Below are 23,990 nucleotides of genomic sequence, written 5' to 3'. Positions count from 1 at the left end.
TAATCAATCAAACACAAACATAAAACGGATGATCTCACGAATTCCCCACGGGTTTTCTCTCTCTCCTCCAAGAGCACGCATATATATAAAAATATAAACACACATTGATCCAAAAAAGCAGAACACAGACACTTGAGTAAGTTTAATTATCAGACAGACTTTAAGCTTCTTTGTGTTTCTTACTATGTCGAACACTAGCGATTCTCCGACCACGGGGAATAAACAAATGACGACGTTTCCTCTAGCTTCAGTCGCATTGCCTTCCAAAACTTCTGATCATCAGTCTCCTCAATCCTCTCCAGGCTCATCTTCTTCCCCATCTCCGACACCGAGACCTTCTCACTCCGCCGGTGGATCTTCCACGAAGAGAACGACGACGGGATTATCCGGCCGGCACTCATTTTTCAGGGGGATTCGGCTACGGAACGGAAAATGGGTGTCGGAGATTCGAGAGCCGCGTAAAACGACGCGAATTTGGCTCGGGACTTATCCGGTACCGGAGATGGCTGCCGCCGCTTACGACGTTGCGGCGCTGGCTCTGAAAGGCCCCGACGCCGTTTTGAATTTTCCTGGTTTGGCTTTGACGTATGTGGCTCCGGCTTCGAACTCTGCTGCGGATATAAGAGCTGCCGCCGCGAGAGCCGCCGAGACGAAGCAACCGGACCCGGGTGGAGTCGAGAAGGTAATGGAACCGGGTCAACCCGGAAGGGAGGAGGAGGAAAAAGCAATGCTTTCTTCGTTGGAGTTTATGGACGAGGAAGCCATGTTGGATATGCCGAATTTGTTGACGGAGATGGCGGAAGGGATGCTGATGAGCCCACCCAGAATGATAAATCCGACGATGGAGGATGATTCGCCGGAGAATCATGAAGGAGATAGTCTCTGGAGTTACAAATGATTCCATCTAAAGCTGTCATTTTCTTCTTCTCTCTTCCTTTTCAGGTCCTATGAGATTTTTGTTTTTGCTTTTGTTTTTTATTGCTTTTTGGGTCGTTGTTGTTGTCAATCAAAACAGGTTATTAAGATCTAATACTGCATGCTGAATTGCTCTATGGTTGTTATATTTTTTTCTACTTATGATTTATATGAGGCAAATATAGTCACAGAATTATATTTTTGGTAGACTGTGTTTCTTTTTGTGTATAAAAGTTCTACTAAGTTGTGTATGGTGTTTTTGTTTTTGCTGGTCAATTGTTTATGATGCCTCTAGATAGAGAAATGTTTGTTTTAGGAAACAAAAGTATCAAATTCTATAAGCAACGGTAAATTGTTGTGTACATGGTAGTTGGGATGCTTTGCTATTTTGTATTATTGTATAGGGTGTATAGCAACTCCAGTAAACGAGTTTTCTGGCTGATTATCTCTTACTTGGCTGAATGGACCAAGATAAGTGAATCATTCACGTCTTACTTGAGCCGAGTTAACCAAGTCAAGTGGACTGCTCAAGTCTTACCCAGCTAGTGTGTTGATTTTGATAGGACGTTTCAGAGCAATGTGGAGAGCTGAGTAATAACCGTTAAACGGTTACTAGAACCTAAGCAACGCGCAGACACCCATTAAACGAATAGAATAACACACTTTGCTGAGGACAATTGCTTGTTATCTTACATCAAATGGACTACAAAATCCTTTCGTGTTAAAAAAAAAAGGACTACAAAATCCTTACCCATCCGCATGCATCCTATCAATTCTAGTTGATAAACTGATAGAAGATTCATTGACGTATTTGGTGTAAATACATCATTTGTTGCATGTGTATTGAAGTGAAAACAACTGGTTCCAGTTGTTAGAATTTTGTCAAACGTCTTCGTTTTTTAGTTATAAAGAAAAAAAAGTACACTTGCTTTTAATTTTAACGAAGAATTGTAGATATTTATACAAAAAAATATACTTAGTTGATTTAAAAAATTTGCTATTTTGTAGTTATCTTTAGAGAACAGGTCTGTTTATATGCTCCTCTTGGTTGCACAGTCTTTTTCCCCTCCTAGTGACCTCCTGAGCTTCCGGGAGTCATATTGGTAGTGAGGGCCGGGGGAGGCGGTGAGTCGTTACGGTGGAGAGGTTTTTGTGATGTTTAAACTGCAGGGTCTGATGAGTATGCTCTTCGTTTGGAGGACGATAATGTTGAGATTTATTAAATTCATGTACAATTTTATATTGTCTGATTAGTACGATATTGTCCACTTTGGGCTTTAGGCAAGCCCGCATTATTTTATTTTTGGTTTTCATTCCAAAAGGCTCGTACTAATAGAGTTGGACATCTTTTTATGTATTAGACTTTCATTTGTCTAATCTCCAGTGTGGACTTTGTTTGATATTTCACATTCTCCCCCTCAAACTATAAGGATCACACTCATCTCGTGTGTTTCTTTCCTTTGAGAATGCGTCTCCCACAATATCTCGGTCCTTTGAGAATGTCATCACAAGTTCCATGATCATCTTGATTGTTTCTGCCGAACCTCCCTTATTCTTACTTAAGGGAATTTTTGGTCTTCTTGCAGATCTTCGTCAACCTAGTGTTCTGATACCAATGTTAGGATTTATTAAATTCATTTACAACTCTACATTATCTGATTAGTATGATATTGTCCACTTTGGGCTTTAGGCAAGCCCGCATGATTTTATTTTTGGTTTCCATTCCAAAAGGCCTCGCACTAATAAAGTTGGACATCTTTTTATATATTAGATTTTTCTTTGTCTAATCTCCAATGTGGGACTTTATTTGATATTTCACAGAGAACGAGTTTTGAAAGGGAGCTTCGACAGTGGCTGACTTTGAAACAGGAGGAGACGACCGGATCGGCACCACCATCTCTTTCCACCTCTTAATGAGTCTCCCCATTCACAGTAATCCACTCTCGTTTTTCCTTCTCGTGTATCTCAGGTTGCGGTCTTATCGGTGTGCTTTTGCGCCGGTTCTACTCATGCTTCATCTCTCCTTGTTTTGATGGTCGTCTTGGTGGTTTCCATTTTCAAAGAGTGTGTACTCTTCGGCGGTGGCTCCGACCAAGGTGATTGTTAGAGTTTTCAAAGTTTTTACTTCTATTTTGTAGGTCATTTCAGTTTAGACCTCATTTTACCTGAGCCTAGTAAGGATTATGTGAGCCTTTTGTATTTTTTAATGTTTTTCTTATGTCTTTTATATAACAATATATAAGCCAAAAAGTTTATATAAAAACCTATTAAAAATAAATCAAAGCAACTTAAAATTTAGAGTAGATATTTATACTCTATATTAACCACAGCGTCAAATTCTAATTAAAATTAATTTAGAGTAAATATTTACTCTATATTAACCACATAGTCAAATTCTAAAAATATAAGAGTAGGTTCTATTTGTATGCTTTTTCCACTTTGGAATATTAAAGCGCCAAATTTAAACAAAAAGAACATAGTTTCATGCGAGTTCAAACCTAATATAATGTTCTAGTGCAAGAAAACAATAGAATGAAGCCTCAATTCAGGAAAAAAAAAAACAATAGAATGGCTTTCTTACCCTAACCAAATAACACCAAACCAATTTACACGGTCTTATTTCCGGACGTACGTTTCATAAAGGAACTATACAAACTGAAAAGCTCAGTGTCGAGTGTATTCCAGTCTTAACGAAAGAAACTAAAGCAGACCCGTACACGTATTACGTATGTATAGTATGCCAGTTGACTAGATACCAAAAAGATCCATAAAACTAAAATAATATCTCAAAAATAAACATTACGGGTCCCACAAAAAAAGCGTGTGGGGTCAGGCTCAAAAAACCAAACCCAAACCGTGGCTTGACAGCGAACACACCGTCCATCTTAACGTGGCGCGCCTCCCGAACCAAAGAGAAGCAGTTACAATCCAACTGTCAAAACCGTGTTCCATGACGTCATTTTCTTTCTTTTCGTTTTAACTAAAGCCTCTTTTGTCCTTTTCTCCAAATCGTCCCCTTTCCACGAACATAACTATTAAATAAACTGAATCATCAAATAGGTGCATCACACAGTGCACAATAACTATACATATACACAAGACTAAGTACATAAAGAACACGTGTAAGCCGATAGACATGGGACAGCTGTCGTTACCAGATACTCCGTGTTCCCCTTTTTAACACCTTATAAAAACAACAAATCTTCCTCTCTTTCTCTATAACTAAAAACACTTTAAAATCCAAAAAAGAAAGAAAGAGAAATTAACACCTTATCCAAAATCAAGACTCTGTTTTCGTTTTACTCGATGGATCCATTTTACACTTCTTTCTCAGACTCGTTCCTCTCGATCCCTGACCACAGATCTCCAGTTTCCGACAGTAGTGAGTGTTCTCCGAAGCTAGCTTCGAGCTGTCCGAAGAAACGAGCAGGGAGGAAGAAGTTTCGTGAGACACGTCATCCGATTTACAGAGGAGTTCGTCAGAGAAACTCAGGGAAATGGGTTTGTGAAGTTAGGGAGCCTAACAAGAAGTCGAGGATTTGGTTAGGGACTTTTCCGACCGTCGAAATGGCCGCTCGTGCTCACGACGTCGCCGCTTTAGCCCTTCGTGGCCGCTCCGCTTGTCTTAATTTCGCCGACTCGGCGTGGCGTCTCCGGATTCCTGAGTCTACTTGTCCTAAAGAAATTCAGAGAGCTGCGGCTGAAGCTGCAATGGCGTTTCAGAACGAGACGGCTACGACTGAGACGACTATGGTTGAGGCAGTGAAACCGGCGGAGGAGACGGTTGGGCAAACGGGTGGGGAGACCACGGAAGAGAACGGTGTGTTTTATATGGATGAAGAAGCGGGTTTTGGGATGCCAAGGTTTCTTGAGAATATGGCGGAGGAGATGCTCTTGCCGCCGCCGGAACTTGGATGGAATCATAACGACTTGACCGGAGATGCTGACGTGTCACTCTGGAGTTTTTAGAATTTGAATATTCTTTTGTTTTTTTCAATTTTGTAAGATTTTCTGAATTTCTAGGATTGGTCAAAAGTTCAACTACCTATTTTTTATTGGTAGACTAGTAGTACGATACGGATAGAGAATGGAGATATACGAGTCTAATAAATACTATATTATTATTCTTTCTAACACAATTTGAATATCTTCTTGTTTTATGTTAATTAACTGAAACTTTGAAGATAGTTTTCTTGATTTCCATTTAATATTATTCAGAAGTAATGTTACCAACTGGCTTCATGAAGTCTCAAGGGATTAGAGCTAGGCTACGCCTCTGTTTCTTCAAAGATAACATGATTGTAGACTATATATGCTCATCATGGAAGTAACATGAGCCGGAGACTGAGGGATCCAAATCCGATTACTAGTAATAGGGTAAACACAGGAGGATATGGGCAGATGGTCGCTTGTGTGAGGTTGTTGATCAAACAACATACTTACATATTCTTTTTCTTTATACATGCTAATAGTTTGATTCAAACTCAAAAACTATAAATTCTCATTGGCTACAAGTCTACAACACACTTGCACTCTTTATGCCTGCTTTGCTTATAGTTTATTCAGACCACAATTTTGTTTCTTTTGTTAAAATTTATATTGGTTTGGACTAGACGAAGCGTATATTTGTATCCTATAATTTTTTTTGCCGATCGATTGTGTTACTGTTAGATTCATATATTGTTTTGTAACAGGAAGGATAGATCCTACTTTAGAAGCTCACTGAGAATTCAAAGACGTGAGAATCAAAGCATAGAAGACGACTACAATGGATGATGGTGTTTAATGATGATGAGATATAAGAAGATTAGGTAATTAGGTAATGATCCACGCACGGCGCTAAGTGAAATAATTGATTAGATTATTTATTTTACGCTATAATAAATTTGTCGTATATCTTTTTCAAGGGATGAGCATTCAAATATCCGTTCGGATTCAGTTTATCTATTTAGATTTTGATTTTTAGTTTTAGAAATTTAAATATGATTCGTATATTTACAAATTTTTGTTTGAACTTGGATTGGATTTGGTTCGAGTCATTGCAAGTTTAGTTCGGGTTCGAGTTCAGGTATCTATTTTAAGTATGTATTTTTTTTAACAAAAATCCAAATATACTTAATCCTCAAAATCCAAAAATAAAAATAATATAAAACATATAAATTTGAATAATTTAAGACTAAATACTTAAATTTACATAAAAATAGTTCAATTTAAATATTTAGATGGAGAAAATATATATTTTCAGTATTTTGAACATATTTTGTTATTGTAGATATTTTCATATTAATGAATATTAATAGATATAAAATTTAAAATAGCTACTATATTTAAATATATAATTGTGTGTTTAGATATTTTTGGTATCCAAAATATTTCAGTTTGGATCGGATTCAGGTCTAGTTATCCGGATATTAAACTTTTAGATTCATTTAAGTACTTAATCAGTTTTAGTTTATGTTTAATATTACTTTCAAATCATGTTCGGTCCGGTTCTTCAGATCCAAATATTTTACCCAAACTTACTTTCTTCTACAAATATAAAGAAAAATAAATAAATGTAAAACTGATATGTTAGGCTTATTTTACATACATAATTATTGGAACATACTTTAAGAATACCAATAAAAATAGATAGACGTCATGTCAATATTGTTGGACATATTAAAAACTGACGTAGTCTATAACCAATAAAGTGTATTTTTTTATAAAAGTTCTTGGTAAATATGATAAAAACACGATATAATCGAGTGAAATAAGTTAGAGTTGCGTTAAGAATAATGTGAAATCTTCACTCGGTACATAAATTCTGTTTTTCAATTGATTTCGTGAGTTTTCTTTTCTTTTAAAACTTTTATGATTTCTGAGTTTTTTCTGATAATCTCATTATGTTTTTAATTCTTGGTCTGATATGAAATCTCTGTACAGAAAAACAATATTTGGCTAAACTAAAGATCCAACTTTGTGTGTGACATTTTTCATCTTAGTTTCCTTAATTCATAACCAATCACAATTATTTGTTATTTTCGTATGCAAAAACCTCAAACATGGCCAAGTTCGGCAAGATACGAAACTATCAATTTCTAAAAGCATTCTCATTTCGGCATTTTAGTTGAAGTGAATCTTATACAAAGATTAAAAATACGAAAACTAAAAATGAGCTGATTAAAAAAAATAGTGTGTAAACACATTAAATTGTTTGCGATAGAATTAAAAAATTAGTGTGTAAACACATTAAATGATTGTAAAACTGATACGTCAGCATTCAAAAGTTGAAATGGTTGCGAAACTGATACGTAGTTGCCAAAGCCTTACATATACTAGGTTAAACCGTAGCTGAGATAACAAAACCGGCAGACATGTTTAAACCAAATTAAAGAAGTAAACCAAGCATAACTCCTGTTACATGTTAGCAGAATTAACGGGTTTGCTTGCGTTTGTATTTACAAATTATAATGGTGAAGCTTTATTGAGGATGTTAACCAAATTTTATTTGCACTGTACTCTTTAATCTAGAATGTAATCGCAGTACGCCATTCTTATCATTTTTTCCACAAAGCACAACCGGTATGTTCGGAAATAAAACAATCTTACAAGTCCAATGTACTCATATTTCAAACTGAAGGTAAGAAAAATAACTTGTGGTTAAGGAAAAGAAGGTAAGAACAATAACCGGTTTTAACCGACATTCCGACAAACAGACGAGTAAGTAAATTTGTAAAATAAAATAATATCGTTAGGGGTAAAATAGTACCTTAAGTTACTGTCGTCAAGCTGACGCAACTCTTTACTTATTCTCTCTCTCTCTCTCCTACTTGTGTCCTCCTCTTCAAGAAGATCCGAAGCTTTTTTTTTTTTAACACAAAAACCTACTTTTGTTTGGTAATTTTTTCTACGGTTTCCTCGAATTCATGATCGAATTCTACTGATCAAACTCCGTTTCGTTACGGTAAAAACATTAAACGATAATCTATAGAAAAAGAGCGAGCTAGGCAGATACAAAAGGCCTATGGATTTCGATTTGAACGGAGGCAGCAAGCGAGTCTTCGACCGACTCGGCGGGTCGATCGTCCGGCGGCGGCAAAGGGCTCACGTCAGGAGGTTTGTTCCTACTGGCGAGCGGGACGGTGCAATCGGAACCCTTGCCAGTTTCTACACCGAGAGTTACCGGGTCCGGGTTACTCGAACAAAAGGGTCGCCGACGAACCTGGGTTTGCGGGTCCGAGTCACCGGAGAGGACCCGGGTTTAACGGGAACTCTAGTAATAACTGGGGGAGGTTCGGTGGGAACAGGACGGTGACTAAGACGGAGAAGGTTTGCAGATATTGGGTGGATGGGAGCTGTAGTCACGGTGATAAGTGTAGATACTTGCATTGCTGGAGCAATGGAGATAGTTTCTCGCTGCTGACTCAGCTTGATGGGCATGAGATGCTTGTGACTGGGATTGCTTTGCCTTCTGGATCTGATAAGCTTTACACTGGGAGTAAAGATGAGACCATCCGTCTCTGGGATTGTGCTTCTGGACAGGTCTTCTTCTTTCCATTCTTTTTTATTTTGTATCACAGGGAGCGCCTTGATGACTTTTTTGTTTAATAATTAGTTATCATTGTTTGGTTTAGATGTAGTAGAGTGACTCAAGAAAAATCAATTTGTACAAGTACGGTAATGAGCATGTTGCGATCCTGTGAGACACTGTTTTAAGCTTACCTATCGTGGCTACTGTTGTTTTCTCTTTCGATCAGTGTACAAGCGTACTCAATCTTGGTGCGGAAGTTGGCTGTGTGATTAGTGAAGGTCCATGGCTATTGGTTGGCATGCCAAATCTTGTGAAGGTAAGTTATAAATTTGGATGCTATTAGCATTGTCTTCCTTGACAGTCACGCTTTATTGCTTCGCTTGTTGAGTTATAGTATTGTTGATAAATAATACAGGCTTGGAATATAGAAACCAATGCAGACCAGAGTCTCAGTGGACCTATTGGCCAAGTCTATTCTCTTGTTGTGGGTACGGATCTACTCTTTGCAGGCACACAGGTAAAGTTCTAACTCACAAGTGTGTGTTAATGACTTTTTGGTTAAGTAAGTCAGAAGTTGTTTACTTTGCGTGCAGGATGGGTCTATATTGGCATGGAGATATAGTGCTGCCACCAACTGCTTTGAACCAGCGGCATCATTGACTGGCCATACACTTGGTGTTGTTACCCTATATGTTGGGGCCAATAGGCTCTATTCCGGGTCCATGGATAAATCTATTAAAGTCAGTACTAGTATTAAAAGCTTCCATTGTTTTTTGTTTGAGCTAATTTTGTTGGGTCTATTGTGTTTGTAGGTTTGGAGCCTAGATAATCTTCAATGTATACAAACGCTCACGGATCATACATCAGTTGTGATGTCTCTTATTTGCTGGGATCAGTTTCTTTTGTCTTGCTCATTGGACAACACTGTCAAGGTCAGGTTCATTGATAACTATCTATCAGAGTATCTTGTGAACCTTCCCCTGTTGACGTTTATTTTTTCTTTCTTTCTCGGCTCTATAGATATGGGCTGCAGTTGAAGGAGGCAACTTAGAAGTTACATACACTCACAAAGAAGAACATGTATAGTTTCTCTTTAAACGTGTTATCCTAGTCTCTATTATGTAATGTAACTAAACAACTTGTGGAAATGTCAGGGAGTGCTAGCTTTATGTGGTGTACATGATGCAGAAGCAAAGCCGGTTTTGTTGTGCTCTTGCAATGACAGTGCCTTACGTCTCTACGACTTGCCATCGTAAGTCTCGCAACACTTGATTGATTTCTGAATCTACAATTCTTCATTCTGTTTGCTGAAAGCTGAGGTGCATTTATTAGATTTACGGAGAGGGGCAAAATCTTTGCAAAGCAAGAGATACGGTCGATCCAGATAGGTCAAGGTGGCATATTTTTCACGGGTGATGGAACCGGCCAAGTTAAAGTATGGAAGTGGTCCACTGCTCCAACAACCGCGGCTATGTCTTGAAGGAGTTCGAAATCTTGTCAGAGTTCTTTCCTACGATCTTCTTATACCATTATATATAAGTTTCTCTATGCCATGTTAGGAGTTTTGAGACAAACTGGGAGAGTTTTGTCCAATTTCAGCATTGTCTATCTTGTAACACTTTGTTTTGTATGGTCATATCTGTCATAATAAAAGATTTATCTATTCAAGAAGGATTACGAAAGTGATGATACAGAAGCATTCTTATTACAGAAACACTGAAATGTTCTTAGAAGAGCAAATAATACTTTTTATTTGTTTCAGAGATTGAACATAACTTTAATAGCATTACTTCCACGAGCACTGGTTTCAAAGGCATCTTCCACTTCCTTCTGAGAGAAACCAAATCTGTGGGTTATGAGTGGCTTCACATCAATCTTACCACTTGTAAGGAACTCCAGACATAAAGGCCAGGTGTTCTTGTACCTGAACACACCCACCACATCTACCTCCCTGTCTCAAAACCAAACTGTTTCAGGACCATAATTGTTTTCAAAGTTTCTTAATGTGATGTTCAAAAGAGGTTATTACCTTGCAGCTGCAGGAGTGAGAGGGACAGTCATTATACCGTGACCCATTCCGACAAGGCAGACTTTACCGCCACATCGAGTGGCTGCTAATGCTGTCGACATGGTTTTGTTGAAACCCGCACAATCAAATGTCACATCGATGTTTGACCCAATAGCTTTCTTAATTTGTTCAACCTCAGAACCAACATCCTGCAATAGTATAAAAGAACAAATTCTTATCTTATACAATCAGATCATTATGTTTCAAAAAAAGTAAAAAAGAGAATGAACCTCTAAGCTTGTTGTCACTTTAACAATCCCATCTGCGCCTAGCTGTTTGGCTACAGATAAACGGTTATCATCAACATCCACAATGACAATCCTTGGCACACCAAAAGCCCGAGCAGCCAACATGGTGACAAGTCCAATAGGTCCGGCTCCCATTACCAACACGTTTGTCTCAGGACCAACCTCCGCTCGGCGACAAGCATGCACGCCAACACTTAGTGGCTCACACATTGCTCCTTCCTCAAGACTCACATTCTCAGGCAGTTTGAAGCACAGATCCGCAGGGTGAACCACTTGGTTAGCTAGAGAGCCATGAACCGGTGGGGTTGCAAAAAACTTCATCTCAGGACAAAGATTGTATCTCCCTTCCTTGCAGAGGTTGCATCTCCAGCAACTAATCCCAGGTTCAAGAGCCACTCGGTCACCGACCACTAGATGCTTCACTTCTTCACCTACCTCTTCAATGATCCCAGCACACTCATGTCCAATCACCATGGGTTCTTTCACAATGAAATCCGCACATCTCATGGTCTTTGTTTTGTAACATCAAAAACTAATGTTAAGAAGACCCCATAACCAATCAAGAAATAAAAGATTTAATTCTAATGATTACAAGTACCTTGAGGTAGTGAACATCACTTCCACAAATTCCAACAGCCTTCATCCTAACTCTCACATCATGAGGACCTTCAAGGATTTGAACAAAAGGGTCACATGAAAATCCAATCAGATCCCATGAGAAGAAGAATAGGCTTTACCAAGGGAAGGAAGAGGAAAGGGTTGGATCTTGAGAGTGTTGAGACCAACCAACCAAGCAGCCATGTTCTCTTCTTCCACCTTTGAGCCTTCTCCCTGAGACATTCCTCCTTTTCCCATAACTCTTCTCTGCTCAAAGCACCTGTACTGATCTCACCTTTTAGATTTAAGGGAAACTGAAACCAAACCCACCAGAGCCTTAAAGATTGATTAAAGAAAATAAAGGGGTCAGCATCGAAATCACCATCAAATAAATAAATAAAGAAATACTTAAAAATACATTAACCAGAAAAAAAAATTGAAGCGGTGGATGGATGGCTTTTATTTGATTTGGATAAACCCAAAAGTCTTTTTCTCCTTTCTCATCATTATCTCGTAATCTAAACATAGACAGAACGAGAACACGGTTCCTATGTATTGGATAACGTTACACATCAGATTAGGATGCTCATAAAAATCAAAGGCTATTTCAAGCACAAAAGGTGGTTTTTGAAGACAAATGAGACGAGTTCGTGATTTGATCATTATTATATCATCACTTCTTTCATTTTGGTGGTTTGATACAACATATTGTATATATATCAAGAACCTGAAAATATGTTCTTGGTAACCATATTATTTTGTCCCAAAACGTAAAGTGGTAAAGAACACACAATGAGAAATTGAAATGAATGCATCTCAGATCTTTGAATGCAAGAGCTGTCGTCTGGCTACAAAGAGGATCACACTTATTCCAAGAAAAAGAAGAAGAAACCAGAGTGGCTGGCTTAAATCCCCGGAAAGAAAAGGAGGAATGTGTAATGATCAAGGCTGGTAAACCTCGGGAAGACGAAGCCCCACACTAGCTGCAGATTTGCCAAGCACCCGTTTCATTTCTTCAGTTCTATCAACTGCAATGTTGTATGAGAACAACAGATCCTGCAATAACCAATTTAGCTATCGACGTGAGAGACTAAACACAAGAAGCAGCCAACTAAGGGTATGACTGGTTTTCCCGCTACCACCCGCAAACGCAGCTTTTGCGGTTGGTAGCGGTTACTGGCGTTTTGCAACAATCGCTCAAACCGCTCTAAACCGCTCCAAATCGCTCTGAACCTCATAAATTCAAAAGCTGGTTCCAGCTAGCGTTTGCGGTTGCGGGCGTTTGCGGGAGGATAAAAAAAAATTATTTTTTTTCCAAAACAATATAAATACAAAAATAAAAAAAAATTAATAAAAAAATAAATTGAAATTATAAAAATGCTAAAATATATCAATTATATTTTAATTAATATTATAAAATTTTAAAATAAAAATATTTTCTATATTTTAAAAAATTTAAACTATAACTTTCTAAATATAAATTTTATATTTATTATAATATTATTGTTTTTGATATTTTTATAATTGTATAAAATGTAAATATTGTTAATTTTTTATTTAACCGCTGCTGCATTTGGTAGTTAACCAGTCATAAGTATCCCGCAAACGCACCAATTTCTAACCGCAGAACCAGTCGTACAAATCTCTTAAAACCGTTAGAAACCGCAACCACCCGCATCCGCAAACTCCCGCAACCGCAACCGCAACCGCTGCGGTTGAACCAGTCAGGCCCTAAGTCGTGTTTCTTTCATACCTTGTGAGAGTGAATGCTATTAAGAAGATAAGTGTAGTTGCGGGCAAGGTGGAGTGAGTTTGAGTTGTTGCGAAACTCGCGCTTGACAAAGTCGGTGAAATGAGACTTGTGGTCTTCTTTCCCAACATGTTTCACCACTGCTTTAAGAATGTCTCGGTAAACTCTAGCAACTTCGCTGCTCATCTTCTTCTACCCTTTCCAAAGATAAAAAAGGCATAAAACTCCAGTGAGCTTTCAAATCACATCCCTCCCTTAAGGAACAAAATCACGAATTGACCCAAACGCTAAATTGTTAGACATAAGAGGAAGTATCAAAAGAGATGAATAAACCCCCAAATTTTCGAATAACTTCGTTGCATAATGTCTAACAATACACAAAAATGATATCTCGTAACCCATTCGTTATTAATCAATCAATTAAAGATTGGAAAGCGTACCAAAAGGTTCCGAGAGCAAAGCCAGGAGGAGGATGAGAGTGGCGCTGATTCTTCCGGATCGGTCGAGATCAACTAACTCTCTCCTGGTTTAAGACGAGAAAAATGATGAGAGATTGATTAACCTAAATCTTTAACCGGGTCTAAACCGATGAATCAATTTTGGTTCGTCCGATTAAATCAATTGGACCGCGAAGAGTTCATTCTGTGTTTGACTGTGAGTCTCGACCTAGCTAGTTTCGAATCTGTATGGGGAGAGTAGTCGGTAGATTTTTTTTTTGTCACAGGAGTAGTGAGTAGATTAGTTTTTATTTTCCACCTTTAATTCAGAACTAGATGCTAACCCCTGCATGGTGCTGTTTTTTTTTTTTTATACCAATGTTTGTTCTTTAAATGGTTTAAACATTTTGCAACACTACAATCTTTATCGATTGTAAAATGACGAGTACAAATGTTGGTTTCTTAAATATATCATTGATGTTGAAGAACTAATATATTACAATTCATTTTAATTATTTTTAGAACTTATATGCACAAAAAAAATTAAGTTTTGCAGGTGACACAAATCACCAAAACCAAATAGGCAACATCGATTATAAAATGACGAAAGGAGATTACGTTTTCTGCTCTCGATTTGTTTATTATTGACTCTCCATAAGTTATTTCATTTTCCACCTCTATAAAATTGTGCTTCCTTTCTGGTTTCCGAGTCACTGATATGAGTTTTGTTTCTTTTTTAACTTTTGCTGTAAATTCAGTGAATTACATAAGTGTTAATTCAAAAAGATGGACATCTGTAAAAATTAGTTTCACTCCAAATACATATCTAAGAATCAAATATTTGAAGAAAATCATCGGCAATCTATATTCACAAGTAAGTGTTCAAATCTAATATATCAAGCTGTTATAGAATATCAGTACAAACAAATATAAATGTCTGTCTAGTATATATTCACCAGTTTGGTCTAAAAATCATCTAATTCTAGAACAGAAAATTAATTACTTATTTTATTAACGTACACTTTGAGGTTTAGTTACGTAAGAGTATACTAATAAAAAAAAGATAATACTTTACCATTCTAGTATATGTAAACTATGTATAAACTAAGAGCTGTTTGATATATTAAATGATAAACCATAAACTTATAATAAATTGTTCAAATCTCTCATTCTTACAATTATAATAGTTACTAGAGCTTCACCGGTGCGACAGCACGGGTGTTTATGTAACGAGTGTATATCATATATTTTGTTACTGCTACTGTTTCGTGTTATGTATATATTTATTAAATGTGTGTTGGAGCAGTTATGTAACTATACAAAAAGATTGGATATATATATATATATATATATATATATATATATATTAATATACTTTGTTGGATCAAATTTATATTGATCTTTTTATATTTAATTGTATAATTGAAATGTATTATTAGTATATCATGCGTTTGGGTCAAACTGAAAATGAGTTACAACTATTCTAAAAATCCAATTGGACGGGATATAAATTGACCCGCCTATTTTAACTAAATCATGAGAATAAAGTTAATTTTATATTCAAAATATGAAGTTGATATTGCTGGAATATTCCTTTTTTTATCAAAAAATGATGATTATATTCCAAAAAAATTATAATAAGGAAGGTTGAAACATAAGTGAATCACGTCTAATATATATGCAAAATATTTAATTGGTAAGTTATAGTAATAAACATTAATTTTGTTTATATATGGTAATATATACGTATTATAAGACCAAAGGCGTGGAAACTAACTTTTAAATTGTTTTCATAGTTTATGTTGTTTCAATAGTTTGCTAATATATGTATATTTTAAAGTTGATTTAATTACATTTAATTTAAATTTATTTAAGGAAACAACATTAATCTAACTGAAAAAGACAAACATTAAAATAGGAAATTCAATTTAATTCTCAGTGGCATGATAGTGTAATTAAATTTAAAACTAAGGAGTATTTTTAATGGGTATTTCTCTTTTTATAATATAGATATAGGGTATTAAGGAGAAACAATTATTAGATGATTAACGCCTATAGCTAGTTTCTCTAGATTTGGACCCTGATGGTTTTTCCTATCGGATGTGGATGTTTGTTTCGAGGACGACGAACTGAGCTCGATACAGTGGGCTGTTGGAGGTGGTGGAGGCGAGTGGGTTGCCAGATATGGTCTTTATCTATCCAAACTCATGCTCCATACGGCGATATATACTGGATCCGGTGGTTTCCTTAATCTTGTAGTGTCTTTTCTTTTCTTTTTCAGCGTCTCATCTTTGCTGTGCCTTTCTATTGCGTCTGATAGTCCATGCTCACTACTTTGGTTTTCTGATTTTCTCCCGACGAAAGTTACTCCATCTTTCGGTTTCCTTACCAATGGAAGCTTCTCAATCTTCTGGCTTGCTTCAGCTCTGGTGCTCCAATTTATGCGATGAACCGCAGTCGATATAGCGTCTCTGCGGAAGAAGATTCTGGCGGGTTCCATTTGATGGTAGCGATCACTACTTTTGTCCTTCTCTATCGATTAGGGTTTCATGGTCTATTACGGTTTAGCAAACAGATTGTTTAGCGTTTGGTTCTGTTTTGTTTTTTTTTTTTTTTTTAAATCTTAATTTTCTGCAGTTGTCATTTAAAAAAAACACACAATTTTTTAATATAAAAACCGTTTAAATATTAAAAAAAACATTGTTTTTTTCACTTCTTCTTCTTCTTCTTGTAAATATAGAAATCAATATATGCAAGTGAATCTCTCAAAATTTTAAACAGTAAGAACAATTCTAATTTTAATAAAAAGGTTTTATTTTAAATAATACAAAAAATATTCAAAAAAATATTTATTAAATGCTAAAGATAAAAATATACACATATTTTTATGATTAATTAATATATCAAAATAAAAAATAAAAATAATTAATTATACGATAAATATTTAAGGATGTAGATTAGATTTATTATTTAATATTTAAGGATGCAGATTATAATCAAGGTTTAGGGTTTAAGATAGTTAATCTTTTCTTATTTAATTAATACTATTTTCGAATGTTTTAGTGTTAACGACATGATTTGCCGAAAAATAAAAGATAAGAAAAAGAAAACCAAATAAAATATTAAAAAAATTTGGATATTCATATATGATGATGTATTTTCTTATAATTGGTTTACTTTTTTATATTTAAAATTAATTACATAAACCAAATTAAAATTGTATAGGTTAGATATCTCATGAGATATATCCATACTAATAATAATGCTCCAGGACTACGAGGAGTAACAATAATTTTCTCTATTAAAAGAGAAGTACCATTTTTATCTACCATAAAAAAGTCATACGAGCCTTATTTGGTCCATTTCATTAATTATATTTATTTAATTATTTACATTAATCTATTAAATATATAAAGATATTAATAATAAATCAATTTTAACTGTAAATTTAAATTTTATCTTTAGTTATAACAAAATGTTGAGAAAAAAATCTAACAAAATTTTTCTAAAAATTTAAAATATTTTATTTAAATTAGTACCATTGATTAATTTCGTAATTAATAATATATATTATTATAAGTTAATTTAAATAAGATTTTATTATAAAACAAAATAAAATAAAAGTGTATGCTATTTTTCAAATTTTATAATTATATTCTATATCATCTTTATTAAAAGAAATACCATAAAAATTCATACTAGGTCTATTTCATCAATTACATATACTTTATTATTTAAGTTAATATATTTAATATATAACAAAATATGTTGGAAAAAATCTAACAAAATCTTAATAAAATTTAAAATATTTTTAAATTAATGCAGTGATTGATTTAATAATTAATAATATAGTATTATTATAATCTATTTACTTATAAAATCCCACAATATACTAAAATAAATAACATAGAAATATAATTTATGCTAAGAAAATATCAGTTCTATAGTAACTAAATAAAATTTTAAAATGTGTTGTATTCAGTCTGTAAAAATTATTAATAAAATGAAGGAGATTTTCAATTTGTTTATTTCATACTATGAATTTATTTTACCAAACTCGAAAATATATTAATATATAATAACAATTAATAATAAAGTAAAATGTATAAAACAAATCATTATACATTAATAATATCGAATAATAAACATAACCAATAACATTATAGATTTACACAATATATAACACTAAAATGTAAATTATATCTTTGAAAGTTTTGCGATGGTATCTGTTATATATTAATAAAATGAACCGTGCGGGTGAAAAATCTAGTTATAATTAATTAACTTACGAAATAGAGATTTTGTAATAGAGATTTTCTTACGAAGTTTTATGTATAGAATACATTACAAGCTTTTATTTTAACTCACCTACGAAATCTTCACATGAAATTATAAAGCTCTAGCTGCGGAGAAGAAATAATAACTGGCACTTGTCCCTACTCCCTAGCTTAGGAAGATTATAGGTATCAGACTCATTGAATTCAATTTTTTTTTTTTATAAAGCTCGACAACAGAAAACATACGTAGGGTCATAATAAAAACGAGTGTTGCTCCAAGCTCCTCGACCTTTTCAAGTTTACAGCGTACTAGTAATTAAGTAGGCTCATTTATATGTTCCATCATATTCATAAAAACCCTTCTTTCAATAGAGATAATCAGTTAATGACAGTGTACCATTTCCACCAAATTAAGTATAGTAGTCAACTAAAAGTTGTTGATTATATATACACAAATTTATGGGTAGTTCGCAGTTGGAACTACCTTCTTTCTAGTTGTGACGGTGTTATAAGTTAAAGAATCCTTTTCGTTCTAAAACTTTCAAGAATCAATTAACAATTTTTTTTTTTACTGAAGTTAAAAGCGGAGATGCGGGGGACACCAGATAATTTCTCTTTCTAGATGATGCTAAAACATCTGAAGATTAGGGGTGGACAGACAGACACCATCATTTTAGTATCTGTATTTTTTTTTATTAATTAGTTTTAGCACCTGCCCTTTTGGAAGACAATACTAATAACTAGTTCATTTCCGAGTTTCTAATAAAGTCTTGGACATAATCTCATTTTTGTTGGTTAAACAACTTAAGTAGCCGTAGAATAAAACAACTTAAGTCCACCATGAATCGCTAGAGAAGAGGTACGAGACTGTGAGTATCTATGTTTGGTTCAATTTTAATGATGATTATAATGTTGATCATTTAATTATTTTGCTAATGGTGATTATAGTTTTTATGATTACTGACTTTAGTATTTCAAGTCTAACAAAGACTATAGTAATAGTCTAATAGAATAGACCAACTCAGTGGCAGATTTAAAAAATATTTTAAGTGGGAGCATAAATTAATTAATATTTTTATTTAATAATATTATATAAATATGTTTTATATTTTTCAATAAGAATACATTTTAAAGAAAAATAAATTAATATCACTAAAACTAAATGAAGAAAAAGAGTGAATTTACTAACAAAACAAAATTAAAGAACTACTGGAACTGAAAATATTTGAAAACAAGGCTTTTTAATGAAAAGATCTTTTTTTTTTTAACACTAATGAAAAGAACTTAGGAATAAAAAGACCTAGAAGAAAATAATATCAGGAAAAGAATGAAAATAACACCTGGCTAAAAAGAAATCAGAAAGAGGAACGAAGAAAACAAGGGTAATTAAGAGGGCGGAAAGGAATTGAACGTTGGTTCGATGGGGGCAGAAAAAGGGTTTTATCCAACTGGGCTGTAAAATACTTACTTAACAATTCAAACGTAATTAAATTCACTTATAAATTTTATTGGGGGAAGCTGCATCCCTGCTGGGTAACTTAGATCCGCCCCTGGATCAACTGAATGTATATTGCTCTTAAATTAATGCAGAAGTTTTTTTTTGAGAAAAAATAAATGCAGAAGTTGTTAGCATGATTAACGGTTATTAGGGTAGAGTTCTTACTGAAATATAAGAAATCGTCTCTTAACTTTTAACTAAAAAAGTTAAGAATCGGTTCTTAAATAAGATATTTAAGAACCTGTTCTTAACTTTTTAGTTAAAAGTTAAGAGACGGTTTCTTATATTCCGTTAAAAATTATATACTAAAAACCCTTATTAATCATGCTCTTATATATCTTTTCGTGCACCTGGGTATTTATAGCTACGTCATTGCGATTTGCGGCAACATCTTTGCAAGTAGAAAAACAAATATATATTTTTTATAAATGTTTTTGTGTTACTACTTTGATCTAATATTAAATAACTTTTTATTATATAAACAAAACATGTAGTCGATCACATTCACTTATGACTGAGTTTTTTTTTTGATAAAACCTTTAACTGTTAGTTTAGCTGTACGTATTAAGCTTGACAAAAACTATAATGCTACGTATCAAATACATACGAGACACAAGAAAATCCCATCTTCATAAAAAATAATTACCAAGAGCCTAAACTCTTTGTATGATGAAGTCTAAGACCAATAAATAAGTGTTGGTGAACCATCAAATCTTCCTCTTATTCATAAAGATGAACGAAAAGAGGCTCATGCTTCATCTTATTATATAAACCCCATCAAACCTACTCATTTTTGGCTCTGATCTAAATATAAAGAACCACACATAATCTTTCAATGAGTTTTCAAATATTATGGCTCTGTCGCATTATTCTCATCGTAACATTCATCTCCCATGGCTCGTCTTTTCCAGATCAAGGTACAATATTTATTTGTTTCCTTACGTACCATCATTCACTGTGTTACTAGAATATTTGGATTTTTAGTACTAATTAATATGGTGAGTTTTTTTTTTTCACGTGAAGTTGGGTATTATAGTTTTATGAAAGATGCAACATTCGCACCAATGTTCGCTCGCTTCGATTACATTGTCATCGGAGGAGGAACCTCCGGTTGTGCCTTAGCCGCAACACTCTCTCAAAACGCTACAGTTTTGGTTCTTGAACGCGGCGGCTCGCCTCACGATAACCCGACGGCAACTGATATCGGAAACTTCGCCACAACACTCTCAAACACATCACCTAAATCGTGGTCGCAGCTCTTCGTATCCGAAGACGGCGTCTACAACACACGTGCGCGCGTCCTCGGTGGAGGCTCGGTGCTAAACGCTGGATTCTACACGCGTGCGGGGGATGACTACGTGAAGGAGGCCGACTGGATGAGCGATGAAGTGGAAGCTGCTTACGAGTGGGTTGAGAAGAAAGTAGCGTTTAAACCGCCGATGTTGGGATGGCAAACCGCGTTGAAGGACGGGCTTTTGGAGGTTGGAGAGTTTCCTTACAACGGTTTCACGTACGATCATATCAACGGGACCAAGATCGGTGGTACAATCTTTGATGATGCCGGTCAAAGACATACGGCGGCGAACCTGTTGGAGTATTCTAATCCGAACAGCATTGCTGTCTATTTGCATGCTACTGTTCACAAGATCCTCTTCACCACCAAAGGTATTTGATTTTTTTTTTTTTTTGAGAGAAAAGGTATTGGATTGTTCTACACTACTTGTTCGTTCTTTCTTTCTGTTCTTTGGATTATAAGGGAACAAACTCCAGTTACTTTGCTTTGTTTTGGCTTAAACATTTCGCATGGCCGAAGTTATAGTTTGACAATATAGGGGCTATTCAACCTATAAAAAATAACTTTATAAAATCTGGGAGCCAAGTCAAATGTTTCTTGTGTCCTAGAACTGGTGAGTTCAGTTTCGATCTAGATATTTTGCTGTCGAATATAAACCGCATGTTTAGAACTTTTTTTGTTGCTGTGGATTATAAGTTGTAAGTTTTCGTAATGTAGTTATAGAAACTGGATTGCGAATTTTTAGTTGTATATAGTCAATTAAATATTAAGTTGTAATTAATTCAAAATTAGAGCCAGAATGATAAAAATTAACAAGCTGAAATATAATTTTTAGTTTTTATTTTAAATGATTATCGTAAATAGATATAATTCGTATATGATATTTAATCAATGAATGTGAAATTTATATTTATGTGCTATACATAATCTTCACAAAGTAATTATAATATTCTAGTCATATACGTACATATATTTTGTATATATTGTAAATATACAATAAAATCTATAAATTAATAATGCCAGGACTATAGTATTTTATTAATTTACAAAATGTTTTATTTTATTTTATTTTTTCTATTTTTCTATTTTTATAAAATAAGAAAATATTCTATTTTACCGTATATACATAAATTAAATTTTAGAAATTTAACTTTCATATTGTTTTTATATTATTTGGTATATATTTTTATGTTTCATAGAATTTATATGTGGTTTTTAATATAATTTTAATAAATATTATAAAAGTATATTGAAATGTTAAGAAAAATAGGGGTATTTTCCTTGTGAATATAAAACCAACAATATAATGTTTAGTTTGTATTTATATAAAATGTATATATATACATATATTATTAAATTATGATTTTAATTGGATCATATATTTGCATAAGACTTTCTAAAAAAATTATTATCTTATTATTTTATCGATTTGTGTCATATTTTGAACCGGCCCAACTTGAGATCAAATTATTTTTTCAATTTCATAGTCTTTATTAATTTATAGAGTTTCTACTGTATTATGATTATTATTTATTAGAGAAAAAGAAAAATATTTGTCAAAGGAAAGAAAAGATCTATTCTCAAAGTACTTGAGATAATGTTTTAAGAAAGTTATTTTTCAAACCCGTAGATTTGTGAAAGAACTAATTATGGCAGCTGTATTTTAATAAAAAAAAATATTAGTTTGATTGCTGTAATTTTAGTACTGTGGAAAGAAATGAGGTAGTGCATAGCACCAACGGCTCTCACCAATCATCGCCTATGTTTTTGACAGGAAGGCCAAGGCCAAAATCATACGGAGTGATATTTCAAGACGCAAATGGAGTGTTACACAAAGCGGAGCTGGCGAAAAACACAATGAACGAGGTGATTTTGTCGGCGGGTGCCATTGGGAGCCCGCAGCTGTTGATGCTTAGCGGTGTGGGTCCTATGGCTCATCTTGTGGCTCACGGGATTAAACCGGTGGTCTTAGACCATCCAATGGTCGGGCAAGGGATGGGAGATAATCCGATGAATGCCATCTTTATTCCTTCTCCTACGTCCGTAGAAGTTTCTCTAATACAAGTCGTTGGGATCACAAAGTTTGATAGCTACATCGAAGGAGCTAGTGGTGTAATCTTCTCTTATAGTTGGACTCGTAATTTTTTCGATGGCGTTTTGAATTATCTTAACGAGGTATAATAAACATAACCTTATTACACGTTATTACAACGTTATTATTTACTAATGAAATAACTATATGCTAATGTTTTTTTACCTTGTTTTGTTTTGGATGCAGATAAGCCGTACTACCACTTCCACTTCACTCTCGACTCAGTCCATCACCGACTTTTTTAAATCCATAAATCCATTATTAAATGCAACCATAAAAGCTGGTTTAATCCTCCAGAAAGTCGCGGGACCAGTCTCTAGAGGTCACTTGGAGCTAAGGAACATAAACCCAAATGATAATCCTTCAGTGAGATTTAATTACTATCAGGAGGCAGAGGATCTAGAGAAATGTGTTGAAGGGATTTCAACTATCATTAAAGTGATTAACTCGAAGGCATTTTCCAAATTCAAATACCCGGAAGCGACCATACATGGCTTGCTCGATCTAATACGGAGCGTTCCAACTAATCTGAGACCGAGGCATGCAACCTCGGTGCTTAATTTAAAACAGTTTTGCATCGACACTGTGATGAGCATTTGGCATTACCACGGAGGTTGCCAAGTTGGAAGAGTGGTAGACAAGAATTACAAAGTTTTAGGTATTCATGGTTTAAGGGTTATCGATGGATCAACATTTCTCAAGTCTCCGGGGACTAATCCTCAAGCTACGATTATGATGCTTGGAAGGTAAATGCATAAAATAAATGAAGAAGTGATCCAAAACATTAACCATTAGATTAAGAAATGATAGTTTGATTGTTGTCTGTAGGTATATGGGACAAAAGATTCTTCGAGAGAGGGATGCTTTCCACAATAGGAACGAAGAAACATGAGATATTACTTTTGAGATATATGCTAAAAGAATCATGGACTTGAATTATTTTAATCAATGTATGATGAGCTAAAATAGTCTGAACGTGTACATCAATCCATGTTCTGTTTCTATTATGTATAATAATGGGGGAATCTTTGAAATTCAGATGGTTAGTGTGCATAGTATATGCTTTGATTTTAATCTTGCCTATTACACTTTCAAAGAAGTGGCTTGGAAAGTGAAGCATCTTCTATATGTGAGGATAATACTTAGAGCATATGCGGTTGTTCGAATGGTTTATTCTTGGTTATATAAATTGCATAGACGTTGTTACAAAAATCTCAGGAGAAAATTATTAGATGAAAGAAACGAGTGAAAGGGAAACTCAACATTGGCAAGGAAACTATAATCAGTGAGACAATATTATT

At 34.4% G+C, this 23,990-nt stretch overlaps 5 protein-coding genes and 1 pseudogene across 7 annotated transcripts; 4 read left to right on the top strand and 2 right to left on the bottom strand.

Annotated features, from left to right (window-relative positions):
* The first annotated feature begins 98 nt into the window (after positions 1-98).
* LOC106436838 (ethylene-responsive transcription factor ERF025-like) lies at positions 99-1,115 on the top strand. Its single transcript, XM_013877783.3, has one exon. It carries the CDS (start codon positions 185-187, stop codon positions 896-898), a length of 714 nt encoding a protein of 237 aa, XP_013733237.2. The 5' UTR covers positions 99-184; the 3' UTR covers positions 899-1,115.
* Positions 1,116-3,984: 2,869 nt separating this feature from the next.
* On the top strand, positions 3,985-5,054 carry LOC106436839 (dehydration-responsive element-binding protein 1D). The gene has a single exon (XM_013877784.3). The coding sequence runs from the start codon at positions 4,222-4,224 to the stop codon at positions 4,882-4,884; it is 663 nt and encodes a 220-aa protein (XP_013733238.1). The 5' UTR covers positions 3,985-4,221; the 3' UTR covers positions 4,885-5,054.
* Positions 5,055-7,528: 2,474 nt separating this feature from the next.
* Positions 7,529-10,114, top strand: LOC106436841 (annotated as a pseudogene).
* Positions 10,071-11,860, bottom strand: LOC106436842 (sorbitol dehydrogenase). Its single transcript, XM_048742749.1, has 6 exons — positions 11,766-11,860; positions 11,482-11,677; positions 11,343-11,410; positions 10,727-11,254; positions 10,458-10,645; positions 10,071-10,379 (listed from the first exon to the last, which is right to left on the bottom strand). Exons 2-6 carry the CDS (start codon positions 11,597-11,599, stop codon positions 10,187-10,189), a joined length of 1,095 nt encoding a protein of 364 aa, XP_048598706.1. The 5' UTR covers positions 11,600-11,677; positions 11,766-11,860; the 3' UTR covers positions 10,071-10,186.
* Positions 11,861-12,138: 278 nt separating this feature from the next.
* On the bottom strand, positions 12,139-13,746 carry LOC106436843. 3 transcript variants are annotated; one of them, XM_048742750.1, is made up of 4 exons: positions 13,532-13,649; positions 13,338-13,345; positions 13,095-13,278; positions 12,139-12,397 (listed from the first exon to the last, which is right to left on the bottom strand). In XM_048742750.1, coding segments are annotated over exons 2-4 (300 nt in total). In that variant the 5' UTR covers positions 13,340-13,345; positions 13,532-13,649; the 3' UTR covers positions 12,139-12,283. The 3 variants fall into 3 exon arrangements, with proteins under 3 accessions (XP_048598707.1, XP_048598708.1, XP_022575910.2); XM_048742751.1 differs by lacking the exon at positions 13,338-13,345 and having other exon boundaries at positions 13,095-13,283; positions 13,532-13,746; XM_022720189.2 differs by lacking the exon at positions 13,338-13,345 and having other exon boundaries at positions 13,095-13,288; positions 13,532-13,727.
* Positions 13,747-20,039: 6,293 nt separating this feature from the next.
* LOC106423656 (protein HOTHEAD) lies at positions 20,040-23,763 on the top strand. The gene is made up of 5 exons (XM_048742748.1): positions 20,040-20,220; positions 20,327-20,968; positions 22,372-22,772; positions 22,876-23,435; positions 23,518-23,763. Exons 1-5 carry the CDS (start codon positions 20,139-20,141, stop codon positions 23,579-23,581), a joined length of 1,749 nt encoding a protein of 582 aa, XP_048598705.1. The 5' UTR covers positions 20,040-20,138; the 3' UTR covers positions 23,582-23,763.
* Positions 23,764-23,990: the final 227 nt, after the last annotated feature.

This window comes from Brassica napus, chromosome A10 (assembly GCF_020379485.1).
Source record: "Brassica napus cultivar Da-Ae chromosome A10, Da-Ae, whole genome shotgun sequence".
NCBI lineage: Eukaryota > Viridiplantae > Streptophyta > Magnoliopsida > Brassicales > Brassicaceae > Brassica > Brassica napus.
This window is presented reverse-complemented; position numbering and strand designations above follow the sequence as displayed.